Below are 17,642 nucleotides of genomic sequence, written 5' to 3' on the forward strand. Positions count from 1 at the left end.
TTAGACACGAGACTGTCCCATGTGTCCACACCATGGACTGCAGAACAGCACTTACCTGAGTGGCACCAATGGCCTGGCTGCACTGGGAAGAGGACAAGCTGCCCAGAATCTTAAAATTTCTTAACAGAAGCAAAAATCCAGCAACCCCAGCTTTACGAGCATCAAGTTGCCTGTGAGTCAGGGGGAGAAAAGAGAAGCATAAGGAAAAATGGAAGCAAGAAGCTCAGAAGTAAATACAAGATCAACTCCGCAATGAAAAAGGGTCCACAAATACAGAGTGACTGGGCCCAGAGGAACTGCATTGCCCAAGAAGGCAGCACAGTCCAAGTAGTTAAGAGCTTGGCAGTTTGCTGGGAACTCTTTTGCTCTACACTCTCACACCATTCAATTTCCTTTCTGTCCTCACAATGCTCACACTGAGGGAGAGCCTCAGGCCGAGACCCAAGCATTAAATGTCTCCTGAAAACTGGAATGGGAGCAGTCTCACACAGCTCTTCTCAGAGTTGGAAAATTCCTCACAAAAAGCTGGTGTTTTGCTTTGCTCATCAAAACCCCAGGTCTTTCCCAAGATCGAGTCCCTTGCCTTGAATAATAATCCTAAATTATGAATTCTGTATTCATAACCAGGCAGCCACTGCCCAACAAAATCCAGTCTACGGTCACAGCATTATGAAGACAGCAGGATGGTTTGCTCAAAGCATTACCAAGACAACAAGCCTGCTCTCTACGACCTTGTAAGAGATCAGAGGGAAGGTGGCAGCTCAGCATTCTGATCAGTGGCTCCTTCCAGACTCTCCCTAGCATGTGGATGTACTCAGCTGTGCAGACACATGTTGGAATTGGTTTTAATTTTGCCTACTTATTTGGAGTTCCCAACAGCTTTCTGAATTCCCAAAGCCCATTCAGCTGGGGGTTGGGATTTGTGTCTCAGTTCAGTAGAGCTGTGACTGTATACAGTCCCAGGCTAAAGGGGTAGGAGATGTCACCATCTAGTTATGGGAAGAATACAGTAAGAAGACACTTAGCCAAAGCAAACAAAAACCAGTGCTGCTCCAAACCCATAAATGAGCTGTAATCTTTTCAAAGAATCCCCTTCCCGGCTTACCTGGAAAAAATAGCTTTTTGGAGAACAAGTATCAGGGAGTCCCTCACTGACATGCTGACTTTGAGCAGAGGCTGGAAAGGAAGATACACTTTGGAGAGAAAAGCACTAAGGCATGCCAAGCCCTTGGGGCATATGAGCTCATCTTCCTCAGGCCCATCTGGCCCTGCATTTCCAATACTGTCATCAGCACAGGAGGAGAACCAAAGCATTTTAAAACAATATAAAATTAAACCAAGAGAGCTGTAGCAGTGAGACACCTTAGCAGGTGAGTGAGGACACAGTGCGAGGGTGTGGGAAAAGAACTGTTATCCCCAGACTGGATGAAGCAGGTAAAAGTTCAATGCAAGGGCCAGGCAAAGAGAAATACTGACACGGAGCTTGGAAGGAGAAAAATCAACCTGACAGCTACAGCTGTTCATCTAAACACTGTTTACTTAGTTTCCTACACTGTGCAGCATCTGGGCATCTTCCAGATGAGAGGTCAGCACAGAGCAGTTTCGGTACCACGCCAGACCACACCATATGCTTTTTGCTAGAAGGCACATGCAAATCCATGCTTGAAGAACAGTTCCATGCTACACTGAACCCCCTACAGCAGAGTATGAAGGCTTATTTTACGAGGAGGGTTATTAGATCATGCATTTAATTGTGGCCTACAGCTGTCACTGGAACTAAACTAGCAAGGATATTCACGGAGAAATGCAAAGCTTTACCTGTATTGCCCGGAGGAGCCCTTGCACTGTGTCGATGGGCAGAAAGGACAAATAGTCAAAGGTCTCTGTGACTTTGGAGGATGAAGTTTGAAGCACAAGAGGAGCAGACACAACAATGTTGGACAGCAAGTCTGAAAAATAAAATGACAAAAGGAGCAGCTACTGCCAAGGGGCCAGAAAAGTCTGAGCAAAAGATGTCTACAGAGCTAACAGTTACAGAATAATCAAAGCCCTTCCATTACACGGAGAGGTCGGGATAGGACAAGCATCGAAAATCTGAGCTCTGCTGCAGGCACAAAGTGTAAAATTCACAACTTGGCTGCAGGGCCTGACCCCACCAGAGGGCACTGAAGTGTAAGAGACGAGGCTGCAACACAGGCATCTCGGCAGCCCCAGTGACTCCCAAGCACCTTCCCAAGGACGAGGAGGAAGGCAAGACTCGGAATGTGTAACAAGTGGATACCAACTTTCTGTGTGTCAGCTGTTCCATGGCAACTGCCTGCAAACATGTTTTTCACCTGCAATGAATACAAGGTAATCTGATGCAGCTGACACCTCAGTAAGATGGGAAGGAACAACTGATTTTCTTGGCTTCAGGTCACTTCAGCAGGAACTTGTTCTGAGCATCCACAGAGCAGGACATGTTCCTTTCTCTTTCCTGTTACCTATGAAGTGGCTGACAGCAGACGCTGTGTTTGTGAGGACTCTGTTCAGGACCTGCTCAAGAATACAACTTCTGATAGGCTCATGAACCTGAAATGAGAAAGAACAAAAAACAAAAATCAAAACCTACGTAAATTTAAGATATTCCTGTACTTCAGAGCACAGGCATTGTGCAGTACACAGCAAATCCAGATCTGACAGCTAAGCTGGGACTGACTGCCAGAAGTCCCCTTTCAGCTAAATTCACACAGGCCATTTCAGGTTTCATCCCAGTCCAATCAGAACCAGCACATTAGAGAGACACACACAGTACACTTGGAACATAATGGGTCAAATGGTCTGTGGGATGCAAATTTACCACTTCAGTGAAGATGCTGGTTTCAATCCCACCTGTGACAGATTTTTTTTTGTACCTCTGAACTTCTCTACCTTCTCTGCAATCTCTTGGAAACTAATAGGGATCACACAGGTATCATGGTAGCTGGAACAGACTAGGATTAGGTCTTTATGGGGATGGCCTCTTTCAGATGGACAGGGACAAACAGGAGACTAAATCTAGTACTGTTCATAAAACATTCATGATGGACACAGCAGGCAAGGTTTTGACACCATTTACCAAGAGAGAATAAGAACAGAGTTCCCTCCCCCACTAAAAAAAAACCCTCTCTAAACCATACGCTACCTTAAATGTTTCCAGCAGGATGCTCGCTCCCAGCTTGCAAGCCTGCTGGGCTGGCATTTTTGAAAGGCCATAACTGGTATCAGCAACTTTTCCTCCAAAGGGCTTTTTTGGTTCGTATGATTCCATTAGGCTGAAGCCAAGATCCACCAGGCCCTGAGTGACATGGTCCCAGCCAAACGCACTGAGGAAAACATTAAACAGACCAGGAAAGAAACAACTTAGTCACAGAAAAGGCTCAGATTAGGGCAGTCTAAGGTAAAATCTTCTGCAGTCCTTCCAGGGTCCAAAGCAGCAGTGAGAGATGCTTAATTGCTCCAGGGAAGGTGACATCCCTCACAACCCCATGACTGTCCTTAGGCTGAGGGACAGGTGCTCAGCACAACATGTCTTGCCGTCCCGGTTCTCCAACCATCAGACTTCCTTTCCAGTCCAAAGGCTTCCTCTCTGTGGGGAATGATGTGCACTCAGGTCTGATCTGAACGGGACAGTAGGCTACAGTCAGGATGCACAAATATCCTACTGATCCCCAGATCTTCAAGTCAGAGAGGGAGACAGAAAAGGAATGCCTCGCATCAAACTAAAGGACAACTGGTGACAGATCACAGAGCTGTCCCACAGGATGTTTAAAGGAGTAACCATGTGAGGGAAGAAAACAGTGAACCTGTCACTCATCCCTTGATCAGACCACAAACTACAGCCGGCAGCATGGCTCATACTGTCAGGGTGCTTTACCAGTAAGAAACAGATAGGGTCCTGACCAGTTTAGTCCTTTGTACCACCAGATGCTGAGATTTGAGGTAGAAGGGGCAGATTTATACAGCTGCATTTTGTCGCATTTTTTTATAAAACTGGATAAAAACTTTGGATTTTGACACTGTTCCCTGCCGGCACCTGGTCAGCAGTATTCAGCATCCCACAGCATTCTAGCGAGGCTGCAAGTCTCCCCCTCCCAAAGCCCACTGAGCATTCTGCAGCATGTGGCAACAACTGACCTATTTTTCACCACTTCCAGAATTACAGCGGTTACATCATATTGTTGAGGAAACAAATCCTGTAGAAACTTGGAGGCCTGAAGGAACTGCAGGTCCTTGCAGCTTCTTGTGATTGATGTTTTCAAGAAATCAAATATCTGGAACATAAAATCACTGAGTGTGAGGAAATGATCTTTGAAATGGGACCTGTATAGTCTTGGGTGTGTTCCAGTGAGAGCACCAGCCAGAGGAGAAGCTCCAGTACAGCCTGCCAAAAATCTTAACTCACTTTTTTCTCAGGACAAATACACCCACCTCATTAAGGGCCTCAAGGAGGGTAACTTGCTGCCAGATACACTTCAGGTGGCCACCACAGAGCCAAAACATTAAAAAGAAGAAGACATGGCTTTTCTTCTCATTCCACAATATCAACCCACAGGAACCGTGACTCTGGAAAATTCTGATATTGCTCTTTTACAGTGTTCAGTAAACTACAGCATACCAATGATCTAACTGCCTCTCCACAAGCATCCTGAAACCATTTTAAGCCTAATTCTGGTAGGACTATGACTTAACCATGCTTCCTTTCCTTTACAAAGAGTGCAGCGTACATCCCCATGGAAGTTCTCTGCAAGCTTATCACCCACATACCTGCTCTTGCAGTCTGTGTTTTACTGCAACCGATAGCAAAAGAGCCACGCTGAAGGGACACAGGGCTCTACCAGGGTCCTTCTGTTGCTCAGTCTAGAAAACAGCAAGCAACAGTCAGAAAGCTTCTTATCTTCAACTGCAGCATCCCACAAGTTCAGGGAAGCAATCAGGCCTACATCACACTGCTGTTGTGGTACAGAAAGAAACATATCTGTTCAACCATATCACAGCACTTGCTAAAGTGGACATGACTGTGATCATAAAAATGATTAAATCCCTTCTAAAGATAACCAATTAAGTTGATTTTAAAAACCCTGCTTCAGCACCTTCAAGAACAGTGCCTGTTCCATCTTTGTCATACCTTTAGATGTCTGATTAGTTCCTTGCCTAGGTCCTGAACCAGGTTGATAACAGAAACGATATGGAGAATAACAGTGCCTTCCACATGACGGAGCTGGTCTAGGGGCATTGTGGCTACCTCAAGGTCCACTGATCTGCAAGATTCATCAGAAAACAACAAGCCATCCAATGCCATAAATAATTTCTTACGTATTAAGGACGTACTTGCACGAGGTTTGACAGTTCAAATTGAAGGCGCCCTGGGCAGGACCAGTGTGACTACACGTACCCAGGTAGTAAAGAAAGGGGATGACTGAGAAAGAACTTACTGTGGAACCCTCTGTTCTTCCTTTTGTCTCTTGTCCAATTGATTGAAAAAACTGATTATTCCTTCTAAAACAGTCTTCTTACTGCCCTGCAAGGCAGGACAGTACATTAAGCCACTAGTCTCTAGTATCCCAGAGAACTACACTCTATTCCCACACCAATTACAAATGTCACAGTGTTCTTCATTTCCCTTCTCAAATCACTGAGGAGGGGGAGGGCTCCTGTGCGGCTCATTTCCAGATGAAGTGACTCTGGTTTAGTTTGCATATTTCTTTTGACTGCACTTACTGAAGATTTGGAAGAAGCTGAAGCTCTCAGCTATTTTTTTTTTTTTTAAGTTATTATGAATCAGAAAGGATCCTTTATATTATAAACAATTAGGGAGGCTTTCAAACTCCTAACCTTAAATCTATCATCACATTTCGACCAGTGGACCCAAACAACCTCCTATAACACACATGTAATTTGTCTTTGATGTGATCATTTTGGCATCAACTCGGTCACAAATGAAGCAAGCAAAAGAGCCAGATCACCCTGTCAAAGGGCAGAGCAGTCACTGGCAGCCTCTGTTTGCAGGAAGAGCATAAGATATGAGACATTTCCACTACAAGTCAGACTACAACCCAGAGGACAGTCATACTGCATGAGCTATTACTATAGCTTGCAGACCACAGAGAGTGAGCAAAACCACACTTAAGAACACTGAAAAAAACAATCCTCTCTGCTGTCTGCTAGGTCTGTTCTCATTCCTTATTTCCCAAAGGTTTCCTTCTTTCCTCACAAGGAAGATCAAGATTTTATCTTCCTCTGAGCATTCAACTTCTTCAGGCTAGAGGGAGTTAGATGAAAAAAAATTACTGATGTCCTGCTGTGTCCTGCTCCCCACAGCACAGTTTGGGAACAATCAGAATCCCTGCCAAAATCCAGCCTATAGCTCAGTCTGTACATATTTTTTCTCATGATATATACTTAGGGGGAGGTCGGCTCCCCTGAACTTTTACCTTTGCAGAAAGCAGCAGCAGCTGATAGACCAGAGGGGGAATTTCTTGCAGGTCTAATTTGGAGAACATCCTAAGGACCTTTTCCACCACAAACTGCAGCTCCTCTCCTGATAGTGGAATATCCCTGTTGAATCAAAGATGCAGCCTAATCATTTTCACTAATTTCCTTCAGAATCCCACAGCAGATTCAACCCATAACTAGACAAAGGGTCCTAATGTACAGACAGGCAGCGAGTACTCCCAGAGTTCTCACCAGAAGCAGTTGTCACAGATCCCTCAATACCCTTCCACTGTCCCAGGATACTCTTCAACCGTCTGTGCTTAGATCTCTTCCACATTATGCTTGTTCATTAATGCATTGTTAATTTGCCAAGGCTCACTCACACATGGAATAAACCCCATGATGCCATGTCCAGTTTTTGGGGCATGCCTGCCCCACTGTGTTTTGTATCCAAATAGATCCAATGTGGGTGTTTATTGACTCAACCATCCCTGGGGCTGTGCCTGGTATGGTCAGACCTCCTATTTGTACTTGCCTCAAACTACATGTGAAATAGGACACGGACATGACCACAGCACAAGAAAGTGTTGATGTTGAAGGGAAAAAGAATTACCTGAACATGTTGGCAAGGAGTATTACACTCCGAGGATCCCACCTGGTAAAACAAAAATATGTCAGAAAATTGAGAGCAAGCAGAATTATCACTTATCCCTTCCCTCCTCATACACAATTATTCCATGTCACCATTTCCATGTTATGTTCTGACACTAAGATTAGAAGCCAGATTTCCACCAGAAATCACCACTTCACTCTAACTACCCAGACTTATAATGGTTCTAAACTGCCCCATCCCCCACAACAAACACCAAGAAAGGAACAAAACCAAGCACTTCTGAGACCAGTTCATGCAACACTATTACAAGATCTGGGAACAGGGTGTTCCCTTGCCTTCCTAGCCAGAGAAGACACTGTCACGGAGGGCACAGATTCAAAGATGATAGAACAGAACACAGGCGGTGACGTCCAGCTCATCATGATGTCTTTTTCAAAGCACAGTGTGAAGCACGCTGTTTTGCCACGTAACCGAGAGCTGGCGGAGATGTACGTACTTGCTGGAGCAGAGGGTATTTACCAGCTGTTTCTTAAACTCTTCCCCATTCAGTTCACCTGAAAAAGCAAAAGTCTTTTACAAGCTGATTCCAGAGGAAGAGAGGACAGGCTGGGGAGAAGGAACTGAGAGGGATTACCTTTCCCATAAGCCAGGCTCTCCTTTGAACTAGCCAATGCGGTGAGAACAGTGGAAAACAACTCCAAGGATTTCCCGTTAGACAGGCGGCCTCCTTTAATAACATCAACAAACAAGGTGGCAAGCTCAGCCAACGCATGGCCTGGCAGTTGGTGAGCCTGGGAGAAGATACAACATGAAAGAGCCTGAGGAAGTGCACAGGAGGATTCCACATATGTGTCCAAACCGTCACCAAAACCCAGCAAAGTACAACATTTCTCACAGTGAAATGTTCCCCTAAAAGGGGAATTCAGCCCTGAGATCTCTATTTTGTACTGTCCTTTATAGAACAGAGCAGTAAATCAAGCTGATGTAATTACAGATTTCGAGTTTCAAGTCTAAGACCAAATATCCGAAGATAATCGCATTTACGCGCACAGCAAATTCCAACACCAGCTTAGTCCAGGGCAGATCCGTGGAAAGGACACAACTCATTTTCCTCAATGGCCTAGTGAAGTATCTCAACCTACATATGAAACGATACCCAGCAGACCCCAGGAAAGCCAGCCCAAATGAGCTTCTACCTCCAGCATCAGCAGTCCTATGATTTCAGACACCTTGCCCGAATGCAGGTCCCCGGACTCCACTAGCGGGATGCAGTGCTTGTAAATCTGAAGCCTCCTGAGAACACTGCTTTGCTGGGAACAAGGGGAGCCTTATAACGAGAAAATAAAGAAAACAAATAAAGAATGGAAGAAAAAGGTATTTAAGTAACAACATGCTGCTAAACAACAGGAAATTAGCAGGGTTAAACTGTCACCTGACTGCAACTCCCTGTTGTATCTATCTGACAAAGCAGATAAAAAACCAGAGCACAGGAAATGAGAATATCTTGGATAAAACAGCTGAAGCACTCAACCCTGTTATCACACCTTGTGGTTCACCCAACCTGCTGCTGGGGATCAGGAAGTGTCACAATGTTGAGAAGAATGAGCTTGGCAACTAAGCCTCAGCTGGCCAGCTTAGTTCTACTCCAAGGTACCTAAGGGCTCCCAGAAGTAAAGCCCACTTACAACAGCTTCATTACAAATATATTAGCCTGGTTTCCTATTTCCCGTATCTGTTTTTGGATGTCCCGTTTCCCTGTGACAGCCCTGACTGGCTGGTTCTTACCAGAAGTGACACTGCCTTGTGCTGCTGACCACTGACTCCCCCCAGCCGGCCTGTAACCCACCGGCTCACCGGCAGTCAGCGGGGCTGGGCCCCCTCCCCACCCACCCCCCAAAGCCCAGCTCAGAGATCACCCACCTTTGAAGATCGCTCTTAGCAAAGCTGCCGTCTCCCTCCCCTTCAGGGCCTGCGTTGTCACCATATCGTCCAGCTGCAAAGCGAAGGGGACGCTGTGAGCTCCTCACCCGAGGAGAAGCGGCCTCCGCCCGCCTGACAGGCCCGGGCGGCGCCACCTCGCCCTCCCCGCACACAGCGCCCAGCGCGCGGGGCACCCACGCACCTCCCCCTCCCGCAGGCTCTGCAGGGCCTCCTGGAGCCGCTCGGGGCTCTCCTCGGCCGCCAGCGCCAGGATGCGCTGAGCCATGGGGCCGCGGAGACGCCCGGCCCGGCCGGGGACGCGCTGCCGCCAGCCGGGGCTCCGCTCCCTCGCCCCGAACTTCCCGCCCGGAAGTGCCGGCCCGGAAGTGCCCGTCCGTCACCCGGGCAGAGCTCCCGCCCCCCAGCGCTCACTTCCCTGCGCCGCCACCAGCCGCCCCGGGAGGCCGCGGGTTCGAGTCCCGCGGGGGGCGCACGCGTGGGGTGGCGGCAGCGTGGGGTGCACACACGTGGGGTGCAGAGTGGTGTGGGGTGCAGGCAGCATGGGGTGCACACACATGGGTGCAGACAGTATGGGGTGCACACACGTGGGGTGCAGGGCTGTGTGGGGTGCAGGCAGTGTGGGGTGCACACACGTGGGTGCAGGCGGTGTGGGGTGCAGGCACGTGGGGGGGACACTGGGGCACTGGGGCGCTGGGCACAAAGTGCCCATTCAGGGCCACCCCGCAGCAGCAGAGCCCAGCCCCTGCGAGTGCCACCCACGTGGGCTGCGGATCCCTTCGAATAAACCCCTTAATTCCGGGGGGCACGAGGGGCGGCCTTGGGCGCACGAGGCGGTTTAGGCTGCCTTTAAGCAGCGGGATTTAGCCGGAGGACCGGGTGCCAGCACAGCGCGGGAGCTTTCGCAAGCCCCGTGCTCATGGGGAGCGGGAGCTGATGCTGCCGAGTGAGGGGGAGCGGGTTTGCCCTGGGCCGGGGGCTGTGGGGAGGGAGATAACTGGACCTGGCCGAGAGCTTCCCTAAGGGATCCAGCCACAACGCCTTGGGGTGTGTCCCTCTTGGTGTGGGTCCCTCTTGGGGCTGCCAGCCCTTCCAAAGACCCCTTTTCCCGGGATAAAGCACCCACTGGGTGATGCCAGGGGTTGTGCATGAGTCTGCAAAACGATTTCATCTGCAATGAGCACGATGGCCAGGATGCCCAGGTGGCCAGAGGAGCACAGGTCCCCTCTATCACCCCTGTGCAGGGCTGTTGGGTCTGTTCGGGAGCCCCCAAGCTGACGATGTCCCCTTGTCACACGCCGTATTGTTCGCTGGCTGCAGACAAAACGTCCGACAAGCTCTAGAAGGGAGCTGAGCCTTGTGCCAGGGCTGGTGTGGGAAGGGGATGGGGAGGTCAGGAGGTCTCCAATGGAGAGCAGCACGCAGTGCCCCTGGCCACGGCAGCATCCCTCAGGGTCCTGGCACAGGTCTGGATTTTCCCTCCCCACTCCCCTCTGCCCTTCATCTGGAGTCTCGTGCCTTCCTCCTCCTCGCTCCCTCGCAGCAGGGTCTCAGCTCTGTTTGCAGAGCAGCCCTGTGAAAATGAAATCCGTAAATCCCGGTGGCGTTACAAAACATGCCTTGTGTAAGCCCCTTCAGTCCTGCTCTGGTGCTTAGCCTGGCCCCGCCACCTCCCCAAAATCCCCATCGCGGTAAGAGCCTGGCTGAGCTCCTCTCCTGGGTCTGGGGAAAGAGCCGTGCGTAGCCCCATGCTCACCGTGTCCTCACCCAGCTCCTGCCACCCTGGGCCCAAAAATAGTTAAGGCTGCAAGGGCTCCCCTGCCCCATGTGGCTTCAGCATGCTGGGATGTGGGTGTCCCAAAAAACCCTCGTTTTGCTATCCCGCTGCACCCACGCATGGGCTCAGCACGGTCCCTGCAGCATCCCAGGGCTTCCCTCCCGTGCGGGTCCACAGCATCACCCCAGGGTTGGACTGGTTTCCAGTCCCCAAAGCTCCAAGCAGCCAACCATCACTTGGGGGCATCGTAAAAAAAACCACCTGCCCATGTTTTTTTTTATTTTAAAAGCTGAAAGGGGCCCCATATGGATGCTGGTTTGGGTGGCCTCGTTGGGGAGGAGTTGGAGAGCGCCAGGTGGGACCAGCCCCAGAAGCATCCTCTGCCATGGACCCCTCCCCGCAGCCGGACCCTGCCCATGCAGCCAAATTCACAGCGGGACCTTGCCAGGGTTTTCAGGACAGAAGCCAGGGAAGAGACCTGGCCTGCTCGCCCCGGGAGGGCAGGCCGGGATGGCAGGCTGCCCACCGCCTGCCTCTGCCCCTGCTCTGTCCTAATGAGCGAGTTACACAACCAGAAGCTTTTATACTTGGTTAATCCTGTCTGGCATCCCAGCCCGCCCCTCCACGCACGCTCCGGCTGGCCGGCGGAGCCCGGGCTCCCTCCTTCCCTCTCCTCAGCTGCCTTTTGTAATGTTTTAATGGGGTTTCTTGCCTGGGTTGTTCTGACTTAATTACAAAGCTGCAGTGAGTTGATGCCTTGTGACGGTCTAATCCCAACCCGGTGACACTACAAAGCTTTCACCCGGCTTTCTTACTGCTCCACTCCGGCCTCGCCGTCCGTGCGTCCGTCTCTGCCCCGTGCACTGACCCTCTGGGGACGTTTCAGCTTTTCCTCTCCCTGGTGAGTACCTGGGACTTTTTCTACCCAAAATAACCGCGTTGGAGACCGTCATCCAGCCCTCCCTTAACCTGGCATCTCTGAGGCTGGGATTGCTTTTAGTGCCTGGATAAAGGGGATGCCCGTCCCTTCCCTGGGAGCCAGCAGGGAAGAGGATGCCCCTAGGAAGTGGTTGAACTGGAGCCAAGCATCCCTTGCACAGCCTGGGCTCGGAGCCGGTGCTATGGCCTGGCAGGGGCAGGGACGGGCGCTGGAGGGAGGGTGAAGGCAGGCTTCCTCCTCCTCATGCCTGGGAACAAGGTGTTTCACCCAGACGGCATCAGAAAGATGCCGAGAGGCTCGTGGTCCAGCCTTGCAGCTGGCAACGGGCTGGAGCAGCGGGGCTCAAGGGTTTGGGAAATGCCTTGGGGGTAATGGGGCAGTGGAAATAAAAGGCAGTAAAAGCACGAGCCAGTTGCCCACCTGACCAGAGCCGGGCACTCGCCTCCCCCCGTATGAGGGTGGTCTGAGATAAAATGGCACTGGGTGAGCTCGTGGGGCTGGGAGTCCCCGTGAGATGCCCCCAGCCACCAGTGAAAAGGCAGACCAGGAAAGAAAGGACGAAGGTGTCAGATGATCAATATCCACATTTTTACGCTGCTTTTGCAAATGTCCCTCGTGTTTCTCAAAGTCGCTCGGTCTCCGGTGGGCAGGCAGAGATGCAGGCAGTATGGGATGGAGCCAAGGGTGTCCCTGCCTGAGCAAGAGGGGCAGGGAATGGGGCATGGTGGGGCTGGAGAGGATTCTCACTGCTGCTGATTCCTCCTTCCCTCTCCCAGTGTCCTGTGGCCGACGGAGGACAGAGGACGACATGTCTGCGGTTGTGAGTACTGCCCCCGTGCTGCCCTGTCCCCTGGGTTCCGAGCATCCCCTCCCCACGGCGCCGGGATGGGGCGCACCCCACAAACCCCTGACCCCCCAAGCTGCTCTCAGCCCGTGGTGGGGAGCCTGGGTGGCACTCAGCCCATCCCCATCCCATTGCACCCCATCGGGTGCATTTGTGGAGGCTCTGCCCTTCCCCATAGCCTCCTATCCCAGGAGACCCGCAGTGGGATGGGGGGCTGGCTGAGGAGACCCCACATCCTCTCCTCACCCCCAGACGGGCACCTTCCGCATCGTCTCGGAGGAGGAGCAGGCGCTGCGCACCAAGCTGGAGCGCCTCACCATCAAGGACCACGGCCCCGTCTTCGGGAGGTGCGAGAAGATCCCCCTGCACACCCTGCAGAAGGTGAGGGTGGCCATGGGGAGAGGGGGGCAGGCACAGCCTGGGGCACCCGCTCTTTCTTGGGGGGCAGAGGAGACCCTCAATGGGCTCTTGCACTTGGGGGTGATGTGCTTACCCCAAAGTGTCTCAGAGCGGGGGACCCGGGTGACCCTGCCCTCCCCATGCCGGGATGCTGCAAGGAGCATCACTGCATCCCTCCAGATTTTGGGTGCCTAAATAACCCCTGGGCTGTTTTGGGGTGCACGGGGGGCATCGCTGAGCCGGGCTCCCTCCCTGCTCCCCCCCAGGCGAAGGATGAGCTGAATGAGACGGAGGAGCAGAGGGAGGTGGCGGTGAAGGCGCTGCGGGAGCTGGTGCAGGAGCGGGCGGGCGGCGAGGAGCTGTGCAAGGCGGTGGCCGAGAAGGTGCAGGAGAAGGATGACTCCTTCTTCCTCCGCTTCATCCGTGCCCGCAAGTTCGACGTCCAAAGGGCCTACGACCTGCTGAAAGGTGGGGAGGGGTCCCGGGCTGTGTCACTGGGCGAGGATGGGGGTACACATCCACCAGCAGCTCCCGGCCCTGTGCTGGAGCCTCCCAGCCCCCTGGTCTGGGCTGTGCCGGCAGAGCAGGACCCTGGCATGGGAAGGGGATGAGGAGAGAAGATAAATAGGAAAAGGTGGGTCTGGGGGCTTGGGATGCAGAGGAAGGAGTTGGAAGGGGGAAGGAAATAAGTGAAGGTGGTGCCAGGCATCCAGCAATGCCAGGACAGTCCCATTCCTTACTAATTTACTGGACAAAATGGAAAAAAAAATGTGTTTGGTGGTGGCAGGCTGTTTCATTTGTGCAGCAAACCCAGCTGGTTTGGGCTGCATCCCCTTGAGACCCCCATGCCCTATACATGCCCTATACACACCCTATACATGCCCCTCCGTGCCCCTGTAAGGAGCTGGTCCTGCACCCACCCTGATGCTTCTGTGCACGGTGCCCTGGGACCCCTCAAGGGCTGGGGGCAGGTTGGGGGGCTTGTAGCACCCCCTCCCCACACCGAGAGTGACCCATAGGGATGGAGGGGGAGCGGGAGGGCAGCCTGGGGGGTGGCCGCCCGCTGGGACCTGCCTGGCTCCCACTCTGCTCTTCTTTGTGTTGGCCTGGGGGCTAATGAGTTGTAATTATCTGCACTGGCTCCCAGACGAACTGTTTTGTTTGCCTGCATTTTCCCAGGACGAGATTCCTTATTTTGTGCCCGCAGGGTGTCAAGGGAGGGGAGCCGGGGGATGGCACCCAAATGGGGAGGATGAGGAGAAGGGAAATGAGGGGGAAAATGACTGTATCTGCTTGTTGAGGTGTTGGAGAGAAGGCAGGCGTGGGAGCCCCTGCCATGGGGAGAATAACAGCGAGTGCGTTGGAGGGGACTGGACCTGTGTAGACCCTGGGCATAGCCGGTCCACAGCTCTCGGGATAGGGAATGGCATCTCACCGTCGCCAGCCTGCCCTGTCTCTGGCGGCTCCCCCAGCGCTGCCCTGGCTTCCCGGGGCCAGGCAAGCAGCCGTTGTCCTCCCCGGTTTCTGCCTCTCTCCAGGCTACGTGAACTTCCGCCAGCAGTACCCCGAGCTCTTCAACAACCTGACCCCCGAGGCCGTGCGCAGCACCATCGAAGCCGGCTACCCTGGCATCCTGGCCAGCAGAGACAAATACGGCCGGGTTGTGATGCTCTTCAACATCGAGAACTGGGATTACGAGGAGATCACCTTTGACGAGGTCAGCCCAGCTCAGCCGCCGCTCCCACAGCAGAGCGGTCCCGCTCCCGGGCTTGTCCCACCCAGCGCAGCTGAGCGCAGCATTCCTTACACACACGTATGTGTACGCCCACACGCAGCCTCCAGCCATCCAGGCTGAAGCAAATCTGTAGCCCTTTGAATTTATCCTTCCAGGGAGCCTAGGAGACCATGGTCCATCCCAAAGGGTTCCCTTTTCTTCCCCCTGATGTGGTGCAAGGTGCAGGCCAAATTTGGGGTGCGCATCCCCCAGCCCAGGTAACACAGGGTGAAGAAAGGCACCACGCCATTAAATCAAGGTGATTTAGACAGGAGGGACCTGCAGGGCAGAGGAGGAAACTGAGGCATAGGGTATGGGAAGGGCTTCTTGGCAAAGAGGTCTCCAGGCATGTTACTTACAAGTTCTCCCAGCTCCATTTTCTGCTCAGTTCTGAATTTGATGGCAACATATCATCGATCCAGATCTGAGATGCACCCGCCTTGAAAGGGGAACGTGCTGATTGTTGAGCACCCTCCCTGCTCTGAAGTCCTGGGGCTGGCTGTGACAAGCAGGCTGGAGTCAAGCAGACCCTGGCTAATGCTCCATGGGACTCTTCCTGGGAACCTCCTGGGGTCTATGGGAGGTGTGACCTAATACCTGACCCTCTGTCTCTCCTCTCCCTCAGATCCTTCGTGCCTATTGTGTTATCTTAGAGAAGCTGCTGGAAAATGAAGAGACCCAGATCAACGGGTTCTGCATCGTTGAGAACTTCAAGGGCTTCACCATGCAGCAGGCATCAGGGATCAAACCCTCTGAGCTCAAGAAGATGGTGGACATGCTGCAGGTGAGGTGGCAAAGTCTGTACCCAGCAGTGGCCAAGAGGACCCTGGGGGATCAGAGAGCTCAGGGAAGGGAGGCGGCAGGGTAGCAGGGTTTGGGATTGCCACCACACTGGCACCACAAGAAAGCATCACCGAGAGGCTGTTCCCCAGCACATGTTCCTTGCCTTGCCAGCTGATTGGCTTAATCCTGCAAGGTGGGTCCGATTTTTCTGGGCCCATCTCCCGGCTCTCTCAAAAGCCCGACCAGAAGCGCTACCACCACTCCTTGCAGCATCCAGTGGCATGACCTGGAGGCTCACCTCACCCTCTCAGCCCAGCCTGGTCCAAGCTGGACGGAGACTCACAGGGACTCCAGGATTTCTGCCCTTCAACCAGAGGCCAAAGACACTTGGCTCCCCCCAGGGAAGGAGGACAGCAGAGATGCGGTCCTTCTCATGGAGTGGGAGCAACAAACCATCTGGGAGGCTCTTCAGCTTCCCGGGTGCTCCAAGGGCTAGGATGGCTGAACATCTGGGTCAGAACAGAAAAAGGGGCCATCAAAGAGAAAAGGGGAGACTGGGTGAGGGGAGACACGGCAGTGCCGGAGTGTCCACTGCTGCCTGCCCAGCTCCGCGTGGGCAGCACCGTCTCTAACCTGTGTCTGGGTTTGGGATCCTAGGACTCCTTCCCAGCGCGGTTCAAGGCTGTTCACTTCATCCACCAACCTTGGTACTTCACCACCACCTACAACGTGGTCAAACCATTCCTGAAGAGCAAACTGCTGGAAAGGGTGAGTGTGGGAAAGAGACCCAGAGGCAGAGGGACGTCCCTGGGCGAGACAGAGCGGCCGGGAAGTCACCCCAGTCCTCTGCTGAGGGTCACTCCCATCTCCCTCCAGGTCTTTGTGCACGGGGAGGAGCTGGAGTCCTTCTACCAGGAGATTGACGCTGACATCTTGCCAGCAGACTTTGGTGGCAACCTGCCCAAGTACGACGGCAAAGCAACTGCAGAGCAGCTCTTTGGGCCCCACATCGAGTCTGAAGACACGGCTCTCTAAACTGGGGTCCCCTCCCCTGTACAGTAGGATCAGAGGTGGCCCTCTAACCCCAACCACCTCCTTACCGTAGCTTTCGTTGAATGACTGCTCGTGATGAGGCACTCGGGGCGCCTTGCTCCACGCCTGTCCCTCCCCTCCCCAAACCTGGCAGCGGGCTGCCCGGCAGCTCTGTCCTTCCCAGGCAGAGCATCCTTCCCTCGGGAGCCAGCAGAGAAAGGAGGCCACCAGCCCTCTCCTGAAGCATGCCCTGGAGCTGCGGTGGGAGAACAAGGAGAGTGTCTGCTCTGGGAAGGGAGGGCTACAGCGAGGGAGAAATAAAGTGTTTAACAGCAGAGCTCCGGGGTCCCTTGTGGCACGTGGCAAGGAACAGGGGTGCAGCTTTTTGGGCTGTGCTGCTGGTTCTAAGGAGGCCAGGAGTGTCAGCGCTTGGTAGGAGACCCCTGTTCCCCCATCATTGACTGCCCTTTGCTACAGGGGCCAAGCAACTGGCTGTCTCCATCCTCCCTGCATCCTAGAATGAGCCCCACCCCTGCCCAAGCAAGGACCCCCGATTCTCAGTCATCTTCTCTAACCAGGAAAGAGAAAACAGCCCAAAAGATGCAAACCAGAACCCAAACAGGGGCCCAGGCAGAGCTGGCTCTGCCTAATTTCTGCTCAGCCAGGCAGGCAGGGAGGAGGAACAGGGGCTGCAGCAGCTGCTAAGAGTAGGAGATGGATTTTGACCACAGGACAGTGAAGGACAAGCAGAATATACCCTCCTAAGTCCTTCAAAAGCTTCAGCACACCTGTTTCTCCTTGCACTGCATCATGAGAGGGAGGTCAGTCAGGAAAGCCCCACCAAAAGCCACCACAGAGGGCAGAGAAGGGTCCTCACCCAGCAAAGAGAGCTGTGCCTGGTGCTAATGCTCATTAGCCCTTGCTAATGTGGAGTCAGCATGACTGGGGTGGGGAGGAGGGAGGCAGAAGTAGCTGTGTCCCGGGCTGGGCAGTCTGTTCTGGTTCATGAACCAAGCATCTCTTCCAAGGAGCTGATCAGATAACCCATTTCCAGACCATCTTCTCCACCCTTGGCCAGCAGTAGGGCTT

The 17,642-nt window shown here is 53.0% G+C and overlaps 2 protein-coding genes across 2 annotated transcripts in view; one reads left to right on the forward strand and one right to left on the reverse strand.

The window, feature by feature from the left end:
• Positions 1-9,316, reverse strand: part of FANCI (FA complementation group I) — a 23,687-nt gene extending 14,371 nt beyond the window's left edge. The window contains 16 exon segments of the mRNA XM_068410766.1: positions 56-170; positions 1,106-1,176; positions 1,819-1,949; positions 2,484-2,571; positions 3,164-3,344; positions 4,156-4,292; positions 4,786-4,878; positions 5,147-5,279; positions 5,454-5,539; positions 6,453-6,576; positions 7,067-7,108; positions 7,563-7,620; positions 7,701-7,857; positions 8,263-8,393; positions 8,987-9,059; positions 9,189-9,316. Of these exon segments, the coding sequence (XP_068266867.1) occupies positions 56-170; positions 1,106-1,176; positions 1,819-1,949; positions 2,484-2,571; positions 3,164-3,344; positions 4,156-4,292; positions 4,786-4,878; positions 5,147-5,279; positions 5,454-5,539; positions 6,453-6,576; positions 7,067-7,108; positions 7,563-7,620; positions 7,701-7,857; positions 8,263-8,393; positions 8,987-9,059; positions 9,189-9,272 (1,704 nt within the window). The 5' untranslated portion in view covers positions 9,273-9,316.
• Positions 9,317-12,529: 3,213 nt separating this feature from the next.
• Positions 12,530-16,556, forward strand: RLBP1 (retinaldehyde binding protein 1). The gene is made up of 7 exons (XM_068410793.1): positions 12,530-12,541; positions 12,818-12,946; positions 13,231-13,432; positions 14,503-14,681; positions 15,364-15,522; positions 16,179-16,289; positions 16,398-16,556. Exons 1-7 carry the CDS (start codon positions 12,530-12,532, stop codon positions 16,554-16,556), a joined length of 951 nt encoding a protein of 316 aa, XP_068266894.1.
• The last annotated feature ends 1,086 nt before the right edge of the window (positions 16,557-17,642 follow it).

Source organism: Nyctibius grandis, chromosome 11, assembly GCF_013368605.1.
Source record: "Nyctibius grandis isolate bNycGra1 chromosome 11, bNycGra1.pri, whole genome shotgun sequence".
Classification (NCBI taxonomy): domain Eukaryota; kingdom Metazoa; phylum Chordata; class Aves; order Nyctibiiformes; family Nyctibiidae; genus Nyctibius; species Nyctibius grandis.